Below are 11,336 nucleotides of genomic sequence, written 5' to 3' on the forward strand. Positions count from 1 at the left end.
AAGGAGATATTGGATGCGAGTATGAACTGCTGGAAGAGTGTTGTTTTAATGGAATTTGATACTGCATGCCGTATGGGAAAAACACCTCACAAAATGCAGCGATAAGTCCTAAATGACAGTAATAGTTTGATTGTGGCATTTAAATGTTTGTACTGCACTTATTGCGACTAAAATCAGCATAGTCCACATGTCTGAATTCCATTTCTGTTCAGTTTAATTATGACCTCTCCCATAGAAAAGCCTGTCTAAGCAAAATGCCAGCAGGTGTCTGCAGCTCTGCTCATGCTCCGCCTCTTTGTCTTTGTTTGGTGTCCCCCGGTTGGTGCGATAACACGCCAACAAAATGGCGACAGTTGGCCACGCCTACTGGTGGCTTCTTTGGGACCTTATTTGAATTAATCAAAAGTCGCTGTTTACATGGTAGATTCTTAATCAGAGTATTGTCTTATCATATTAAAATCTGATTATTGGTGTCCATGTAAACGTACTCAGTGATGTGACTTGCAGAAAAAGCACATGTGACTGAGTCCAAGCCTGAGATTGCAAGTGCAAATATGCTGCCAGACACTATTGATGAGCATTAAAAAAAGAAGTAAATGTGAAAGGCCCATGTCATCTGTGCCTACGGGGCTAATTCTTAAACATTTTAGGCCAAGTTTATAAATGTTTTTTTTTTTTTGACTTCTAGCCTATATTATATTCATGAAGACCTGCACTTTGTTTTAAGGAATAAAAAAAAAAATACATGATTTTCATCATTATTAAAATTTTTAATTAAACTACTTCTCATCTTAATCTTATTTTAAATTGTAAAAACACACAATCAGTAAATGTTAAATGGATAGTTAAAAACTAAACATTTAACAAGGTATTGTTTTACTAAAGGTTAATATATTACAAATATAACTTCTGTTGCTTAAAATGTTTGAAAGCAAGCAGATCTATCATACAGCAGTTTTTTTGAAAATGTTTAGCCTACATGGGCTGGCCTTTAAAGTTGTACAGGGAGAAGCACTCTTTAATACTGGTCTAAAACAAACTGATAATATTTTTGCATCAGTCCTAAACAAGAAAGTTTTTACAGATGATGTTTATCTTTGACAAAAGATCGCCCTGTGCCTGGTCAAACAATAAATGACAAACAACAGAAGCCATTGGATTAGATATGAACTTGGGTCAAAATCTGCAATGGAAATCATGTTGATAGGGTGACTGATCTAAAGACGATGGACTTTTGGAACCTCACACATGATAAGGCCATGGTCAAAAGTCTACCAATAAGGCAAAAAGACTACAGTGTGAAGATCACTCCCCTTCCTGTGCTAAAAAAACAACAGCAGAGAATCTACTGGTTAACATCCTCATCACCTTCACCTTCTGTCATAGTACGTCAGCTAAGATCGACATGCAATGAGACACTTGATTTTGTGCTTCTATGATCTTCTCCATAATTACATCAAACCATCTACAAAGTAAAATGAAGATAAAGATAAAATAAATAAATAAAATAAACAATCTTTTATATGATACTTGATGTTGCAAGCCAGAGCCATAAAGTGCAACAGGGCGCTTAAATTTTTTCCAGTCCCATTCATTTTTCAGAGACTTTTTTAAAAAATTGGAAAATACCAATTTCTCTGTTAAAGCATTATAAACAAAATACAAGGTACAAGGCCAAAAGTTTCCACATCAATGAAAATGCAAACAAATCACAGATTGCAATCAGAAAAAAAAAAAAATGAATTAGCTGCACAATGCTGAATGTTACAGCAATTAAAGAGTTGCCATATTCTAAATCAAAACCAACACCAAACACATAATAAAAATCAAGATTCGGGGTCAGTGAATATTTAATCACATACATTTTTTTAAAATAAAGTTTTAAAAAAAAACTTTAAAAACACACTCATAAATGTACAAGGCCTGTGGCGTTTTCATCATCTACAGACTGTCATCACATGAACACAGTGGTCCAAATAATTTAACAATTTATGTAAGGGCAGTTTTCATCATCATTTCTTTTTTTTTTACACAAATACTCACAACCAAAAAATTAAAAAATAAAAGATTTTGTAATAAATCACAATTAGTCAAATAAAATGTCTTAACCCCTTAACTGTCACCCCCACTTTTTGACGTGAAAATGACATGTTCAATTTAAATGATTGCCAATCTTCAACACTTTGATGCACAGATTTAAGATCAAGTGAAAAAGTTCAAAAAGTTAAAGAAAACAAAAAGTTGCGGGCCTTTAAGTTTAAGAAAATAATAAAACAATAAAATGTACAGTTTATTATATTACATAAAATGTGTTTTACAAAACCTGTTTTAGCCCAAATTTGACAGAAAAAAAAAATAAAAATTCAAAGCTCTCAAAATCAAAGATCTCAAAAAAATTTGCTTTCAGTAACATTTGGTTTGGCTGGGGTTTGTTTGTTAAGTGGTCATATAATTAATAAATAATACTTTATTTCAGGGAATAATTACAATTTTTCTACCATTTGTTATACATTTTAACAAGTTATAAAATGTAACCGTAATAGAATTTAGAAAAAATACATGACCTATTTCACAGGTACAGTTTTCAAATTATATTTCAGGTAACCATTAAAATTAATAAAACAATAAAAATAAAAAGTAAAACTGATTATAAAGCCTACAGACAGCAGGTGAAGGTTTTTTTGGGAGAAAAAGGGAGATTGTGCTCAGAGCACTTATAAGAGGCTGCTACAGAGTTCTATTTGTGCGCTCGGTTTACTGTGATCTGTGAGTTTATCTCTGATTTGTGGAGATTTCTATGTAGAAACACGGTAATGTACTTTATTAATCTAAATGTATTTTCAGAATGGTCAAAACCCACCCGTTGTTCTCCTATCCTTCAGTCATTCATAGAAAGTCCTCAAAGCGCAATATGTGACATAAAATGTTCTAAGAAACTGAATCAAAATGAAAGACAATTTACACTAAAAAACAAGCTGGCACAAACCTGCTTTTTTGATTTAATGTTATCTTTACCACACAGTATTTAATCTCAAATTAGAATTTTACACACACTGTAAAATGTGGTTAATTACATAAACAAACCTGTTGGCTTAAAAGCAACATGTTGACTTTACTTTAAAAACGGAGTAAATCTATTGTAACTTGGAATGGTTAAATTGACTTAATTTTTATACTTATGTACAAAGTTAATTTACTTCATTTTAGGGCAATGCTTTCACTCATTTTAAATAAAGCAATTTAATCGCTGTTTACAGTCCTTGCAGAATAAACTGAAATCTCATTAGATGAGAATTGAGGTAAAGTTGGTTTTATATTCGCACATTTCTTCAGTGACAACTTGAGAGATGCTCCCTATATTGTTTACCATGGTACTTTGAATATTAGGTCTGAAATCAAATGTAGGCAACACAAAAGCTCAGTGGTTAGCACCAAGCGGCAACCTCCTGCTCTCCCTCGGGAAGCCAGTTTGGAAGTAACTAAAACTGCAATTCATCGAATTTCCGCTAGTCCTGGCTCCATATAGAGCAAATTTCAATTGAGCCCACTGTTAGAATGGCCAACTTTACAGCAGAAAAAAAAGGTGTTTACAGCCTGGTACAAAGAACGATTTTGATTCATATAGCTAATATAACCTTTCACGACAACTGAGAAGGGGTGAATTCATCCGTTTCCTTTATATTAAGTTTGCGTAATTAAGGGCGTGGCCACTTGAGTGACAGCTAGGTCTCGCTGGTCGTTGTCACTTCACCTCAGCTGATTCCGGCTGATTAGCCACTGAACTCGCATCCTATTTTTGTTTTATGTGGCTTTACAGTCAGTTGCCTTTTGGAATTATTTTTTACAATTATCAGCTGATATAGCATGCTGTGCTCACAAACCATTCACGTGGCCTCCTTTATCCAGGTGAGTGAAATTATAAACTTATATACCATCTCTATAAATGTATTTGTTTTATTTAAGATCATTTATAATTTTCTTTAGACCTGTAATACACTCCAGAATGTGACCAGATTGATTAGCTGTAGGCTCTAGAACAGTCATCTGAAGCGTTGTCATACACTGTTATGCTGGATTTCATAAATAGCCTTGCATTTACTAACACAGACTATATTTGATGTGTTTGGATGTAATTTTCATTTTCCTCCTGTAGAAAAACGTCATAAGAACAATGTTTAGTGGCTCAATGTATTACTAGTGTTTTTAAAAGTCTAAACACTTTATTGATATAGTGTACAACCAAGCACATGTGGTCAGGACACAAACGAGTCGCAGGTAAGGAAGTATTAAGCGTTTCTCCCATAGAAAAGCCTGCCTAAGCAAAATGCCAGCAGGTGTCTGTAGCTCCGCTCATACTCTGCCTCTCTGCCCTTGTTTGGTATCCATGACATGCAAACAAAATGGCGACAGTTGGCCACGCCTACTTGTAGCTACTTTTGGGTTCTTCAGAAACTTATGGGTGACGGCATGGATACTACATCTATATCTTTTACAGTCTATGGTTAGCACTGTTGCCTCACAGCAAGAAGGTTGCTGGTTTGAGTCCAGGCAGGGCCAGTTGGCATTTCTGTGTGGAGTTTGCATGTTCTCCCCATGTTGGCGTGGGTTTCCTCCGGGTGCTCAAGTTTCCCCCTCAGACCAAAGATATACGCAATAGGTGAATTAAATTAACTAAATTGGCTGTAGTGTATGTGTGTGAATGAGTGTGTATGGGTGTTTCCCAGTACTGGGTTGCAGCTGAAAGGGCATCCGCTGCATAAAACATATGCTGGATAAATTGGCAGTTCATTACGCTGTGGCGACTAATAAGGGTCTAAGCTGAAGGAAAATGAATTAATTAATTTCAAAAAAACATTAGCAGTATTTATTTGACTGTGAACAATGTTGTAATTTGATGGTTGTAGGCTGCTAATATGATTTAACTATTTAGAATTTGCAAAGAATACTTTTCTGAAATGTCATTGTTATGAAGAAAATCCTAATGTGCGAATATAAAACCAACTTCACCTCAATTAGATGAGAGGTTCAAGGAGGGCAATTTTAAACACTTTCTGCTGAAGTAAGCACAGCAGCAGATGACACGGAAATAGTATTATCGAAGGTGGACCCGTCAATCGGATTAGAGTATCAATGGAAGTCATATGGAAAAAGTTTAAGAAAAGAAAAACCCCGGGCCTCATCACGACAGACTGAATCTGTTATGTTACCATATTGACACACAGTTACTGACTCTCCTGAACAGTGAAAGTGTTCATGACCTCTGTCAGTCCAGTGCTCGTTTACTAACCTGCCCATTTGCCGAGACCGCTCGCCCTCATCAGATTTCCATTGCCCAAAATCCACACTCGAATCCCGTTGATCAGACACCACAGAGAGCTCACCGACACCCAGAGCACAGTCACAGCACCGACCCAGAACAGCGCATCTGCCAGCGGCTCCATGACAGCAGAATCAAGGTGCTTTTGTGTGTCACACACCAGTAATCAGAAGCGTTTCCGCAGATTCTTCAGATATACAAGTAGCCGGGATGCTACACGCTGTCGGATTCAAGCACATCCGCTTCCTTGTTGATGACGTACTGCTCCATCACTCTGCAGACTGCTTTCTGATTGGATATAAGTTCTGCGTGTTCATCAGCAGGTTTCAGCCCACTCGTATCTCATGTTATCGAGAGACCGGAGATTCAAGGTGTGTGTGAATTATTAGTGAGAGATGTGGACGATTTGAATGGTTGGTATTTTGAAAGGTAAATATTATAAGTAATTATATAATTGTCAGAATCATGGGTTGTCAACAATAATTGGAACAATTACATACAGACTTAGATATTTACCGTTTGTGAAATTGTGTCAAACATCAGGAAAGAGTCATGATGTCACAAATGAACGGCACATATAAAACTGTACATTTTGGAAGAAAGCCTAACAAAAAATTTATCTTGAAATGCCTGTCTTATTTGCTTACAATTTACAATAATTATTCCCTTGTTAATATAAGTTAGCTAGTTAAAAGTGAAGAACTCGCCCTCAGGTCGAGAAGACATCCAAGATAACAATATGGGTTCTGATTCCTCAGTCGAACATTAAAGATGTTTTTAGCTGAAACTGGTTCATGATTCATAAAATTCAAGTTTCTGTCTTCTCAAATGACACATAGATAGTTTAAAACAATATATATAGGCTAAACAAAGTTAATGCCCCTGGCTCCTGATGATACTTTGAGGATACTTGAGGTGAGGTCTCATAAAACAAAACGATTGGTCTGTGCAAGAAACTAAACATTATTTATTTAACTATGATAACCTTTAATCCACAACTTCTTCAAAAGAGCATGTTCAGACCGTTTGGAGCTTGAGCATCTTGTCGCATAATGATGTTTTACTCTATCACAATCTTGTGTTCATATTCTTCTATTCATCTTCATCTTCAACACAAAAATCCTCTAAAGTACAGCATAAAACCAGCTCACGCATTTGGCAGGTTGAAATATATAAAAGTTATATTGTAATATTTAGAAGATAATTTTAAAAATCATAATCAATTTACTCTAATATGCCATGAGAACACAGTATCTTAAAGGTTTTCGTTCACAAGCTAATAAATTAAACATTTAATTCCAGTAATATTTTTAGCAGTTACATGATCCATCCAACACTTGTAGAAGGGCATACATGAATACATAAATAAATAGTAAATGCATGAAGTAAGCTGTCATGAATATGAATGTGCAGCTAACACAGAATATTTTGTGTATGTACATATGTTATCCCCCAATCTAAAATTAATAGTGGATTTAGAAAGACCAGGTATATTCAAATGTCAAAAATAGACACAATGGCCTGGCAACAGTGTTAATTGTTTCCTTACTGTCTGTAATATCAGTGTTTTCAGAGTTTATTTTTGCAATTGGTATTTAACTTATGCAATTTATTGTTTTTTTTATTATTATTGTTTTATTGATAATAAAATTGTGATAATCAAAAGAGAAATGTGTTTTAGCAACTGTATATATATATATATGTATGTGTGTATGTATGTATCTATGTATATGTATTGGTTCTTCCTGCACTATCATTATAAAAAATAGTCTATAGAGATCAAATATTTTTCAGGTGCACCTAAAATATTTAATATTTAGTTTTTTATGTATAGACTAAAAATAAAACAAACAACTTATATATTTTACTGTTTAACTATATTCACTTATCAGTTCTAATACTGCTGTGCTCGTATAACTACAGTCTCTCTCTTGTTTTTTCTTGCTTTTCTATTAGCCACTGTGCCTGAATTAAATCACAATGTTTTATGCTAAAAACATATAAGTTTAAAGAATGTTAAGAAAAAGTCAGTGGTGCATCTTCGTTACTTTTCAAACCTTTTTATTTATTTATTTATTTTTCGAAATAGAGAATATATAATAAATAAAGACAAAAATCATATCATATAAAAATGGAAAGCTACCAAATTACTGCCAATTTGTTTTGAAATACCTTTTACTAATTAGTAAGCACAGAAAAGAGCAAACAATAAAAGACATTGATGTTTAAGAAAACAAGAGACGTTGATAAAAAGTTTGACTTCTGAAATCTAAAAAATGAAATCTAATAGAAATAGTTTCAGATCCTTGAAAAAGATAAACACACACAAATCACACCAAACACAATGTTGACCTCCTTTTGTATGACAGTATAGACCAGGGGTGGGCAGAGTCGATCCTGGAGGGCCGGTGTACTGCACAGTTTAGCTCCAACTCTAATCAAACACACCTGCTTATAGATCATTAGTGATCTTGGAGACACTGATTAGCATGTTCAGGTGTGTTTGATTAGAGTTGAAGCTAAACTATGCAGGACACCGGCCCTCCAGGACCGAGTTTGCCCACCCCTGGTATAGACAGTTACATTTACTAGGCTACGCTTAACTAAAAGAAAAAAGAAAACATTCATTTTTTTAACCTCTTTATGGCATCCACAAAACATATTTTTTGATTTAGAGGATGAAACAAATTGTTGTATATTTTCATCAAAAATCTTACCACACATATACTGTTGAACAGCTTTAATGTTTTTTATTTATAAATGCCTGATTTAAGTCTTCTTGTCAAGCCTTAATTTTTATTATGCTACAATCAACATTTTAAAACCACACGTAATTCTGGTTATGAGGGAAAATATGAAACATTTGAAACATGATATGTTTGTCTAAATTATTCATATCAGACAGAAAAGACACAGATCTGACCACATTTAGTCAATTAAAATTGTTTTATGTTTTTAAAAAACCTTTATTTAAAAATACAGACAATAGAAAGATGAACAAAGGCATAATATTCACATCATTACACACAAAGAGAAATCATTTATAAGCAAAATGTTGGAAATCTGACCGCCTGACAGACACTGCTTGGTTTGTGAATGGTGTGTGTGTGTGTGTGTGTGTGTGCGTGTGTGTGTGTGTGTGTGTGTGTGTGTGTGTGAGTGTGTGTGTGTGCAGGGGCGGATTTAACCAATAAGCGAGGTAAGCGGCCGCTTAGGGCCCCGGGAAATCTGCTTAAGTATACAAATTATAACTATAAACTATATATAATATCGATTTCTACCATATTTTGGATGGTGAGAGTTAAACAAATACAATTGTAACGTGATTATTATTTAATATACAATCAAATATTATATTATTTTAATAATGTAATGCAATCTAATAATAATAATATCACCAAATAAAAAATCCATCATGGAGCAGTCCAGCAGTCAAATTTATTTTAAATATATATATTATTTTTAGTTGTAAATTCATTTTAAGAAAACTAATCATTTAAAATGGACGATGCGGTGGCGCAATTGGTAGCGATGTCGCCTCACAGCAAAAAGGTGGCTGGGTTGAGCCTCGGCAGGGTTATTTGGCATTTCTGTGTGGAGTTTGCATGTTGGTGGTTCATTCCGCTGTGGCGACCCCTGATTAATAAAGGGACTACGTTGAAAAGAGAATGAATGAATGAATAATCACTTCAAATGTAAAAATTGCATTAATTTCAAATGTCGAAAAGGAGATTGAGTGAAATAAAAAACACAGCAATATAATCCGTGTGTGTGTGTGTGTGTGTGTGACCATAAATTATCAAAATCCTTAAAAGAGACATACAAATAACTGTTTTTACTTAATATAATTCTTACTCAGACATATAAATGTTATTGTATTTTTGTTACCATAAGACCTTACAGTAAATATATGATACATTACAAAGTAATGGTGAGTTCTTGCATCAGTATACCAGTACATTGATTCATTTCATTTAAATGGATTAGTATGTGTACAAATTATTTAATTGTAGTTAGGCATGAACCGGTATCAAGTTTCTGACCGTATGATAACCTTAAAAAAAATATCATGGTTTCATGGTATCACGGTATTGTTATTACTGCTTTAAAATAAGTTCTTTATAAAAGTCTCTTTACAAAATTTCATTTTAGGAAACATTTAAAATATTTTGTTACAGTAAACATGTCAGGCTAAATAATTCAAATAAATCATTGACTTCTGCTGTTTTCGTTTCAATACATGAAAAAAAACATTAAAGAACCCTTTACGTATACCTTAGGAATGGTACAACAGAAATTTTTTGTGGTGTTATTACCTTGACTTTTCCAAACCACGGTAAACCTTAAAACCGTTTATCGTCCCATTCCTAGTTGTAGCACTTATAAATTTAAATATGCCGTGGAAAGGGAAGATGGTTTTCATAGATTACCTTATTTTTAGATATCTTTTAGATAATTAATTCAGGGGGAAAACACAAGTACATTTTATCTCAAAGACACATTCAGAATTATTTGTAGTTTAGTAGCTCTGAAATTATATTATTTGTCATTTAAAATATGTAGAATTTCAAATTGCTGTTGTGAAAAATGTAAGAGATCACCCATTGTGTTCACAAAATGTGTTTAATTGTGCAAATCATAAATAATACTTAGCAATATAATGCAATCTATAAATAACAAAAGACACTGGTGATTAAGAAAACTGTAATGAGTGGGCAGGTGTAAAACATCCAGAGACTTATAACAAGAGATGTGGATAAATAGTTTGACTCAGTAAACTGATAAGAAAAGCAGACAAAATAAATTTCATTTCCATTAACATGAATACACTCGTCTAAAACACAAACTTAAATAGTTTTACCTCTAAAAATATATTGTTTATCATTTAAACTAGGGCTGCACGATATTGGAAAAATCTAACATTGCAATATTTTGTTGTTCTGCGATATACATTGTGATAAGAATCCAATGTCACCAGATGTCTTAAATATCTCTATTTGGAAGGAATTAATCTTCCAAGTATGTGTGTATATATATATATATATATATATATATATATATATATATATATATATATATATATATATATATATATACACTATAAAGAAAAGATACGAATGTGTTTAAGCAGGTTTACAGTAATTATATAATCAAATGTGAAATTATACTGCATAGTCTTCTTTGTATAAATGTAAATAACGTAATGTAAACTATTAGTCGTTCTTAAACTTAAAAACAGTACAAACTCAGGCCTCAAAAAATTAGGCAAATGATCAATTATAATCCAGACTCAACATTGTGTATGCTCTCAATGTGACTTGTGAATGATCACATTGCGATATCGATGCTGAAATGATATATTGTGCAGCCCTAATTTAAACAATCAAAATAAAGACAATTTCAGACTGAACTGATTCTCCCCTTTTCTTTCTATGAGGTATGGAAACTGAAATCACAGTGTTTAATTGTATGAAATAAGAAATCATCATTTGTGATGTAGTGTATTGTCCTTCTGTGCTTGTAGATCGTATTTAGAGATGGAGGTTGACCGAGGAACTTACTGAAAATCAGATATTATTTCAAAGTGACATACAGTACCTGAGGCATGCAGCACGTAAGTGAACGATCATTCTGTCTAACTTAACATTTAAGATTTTATTTCACAAATATGAAGACGGATCTTAGGTGGAAAGCACAAGAGAAAATATCCAGCCAGTTATCTGCATTGGTCAGGAGTGATTTTGGCAGGTGCAGTCCTGAATCGGTTTTCAGATGGTTTGATCCTGCGTGACAAAATTGTTAAAACACATCATTTAAAGTCAGTTCATCTTATTTAAAAGGATTTTGCAATATTTAAAGTGACCTGGGGTCTGATTTATAAAACAAATGCATGGAAGCCTTCCTAAAGGTGAGCATACACCAGAATAAATGTTTATTTATTTATTAATGATTATTTAAAGTGGTTCAGTCAGTATTTCATTTATATATGTTTACTTAGGATTTACTTATAGCTGCATGC

General features: G+C 33.4%; 1 protein-coding gene across 1 annotated transcript in view; it reads right to left on the reverse strand.

Moving 5' to 3' along the window:
- Positions 1 to 5,575, reverse strand: part of hsd17b12b (hydroxysteroid (17-beta) dehydrogenase 12b) — a 42,158-nt gene extending 36,583 nt beyond the window's left edge. The window contains exon 1 of the mRNA XM_056462051.1: positions 5,288 to 5,575. Coding sequence (XP_056318026.1) covers positions 5,288 to 5,441 — 154 coding nt within the window. The 5' untranslated portion in view covers positions 5,442 to 5,575. The remainder of the gene's footprint in view (positions 1 to 5,287) is intronic.
- Positions 5,576 to 11,336: the final 5,761 nt, after the last annotated feature.

Source organism: Danio aesculapii, chromosome 7 (assembly GCF_903798145.1).
Source record: "Danio aesculapii chromosome 7, fDanAes4.1, whole genome shotgun sequence".
Classification (NCBI taxonomy): domain Eukaryota; kingdom Metazoa; phylum Chordata; class Actinopteri; order Cypriniformes; family Danionidae; genus Danio; species Danio aesculapii.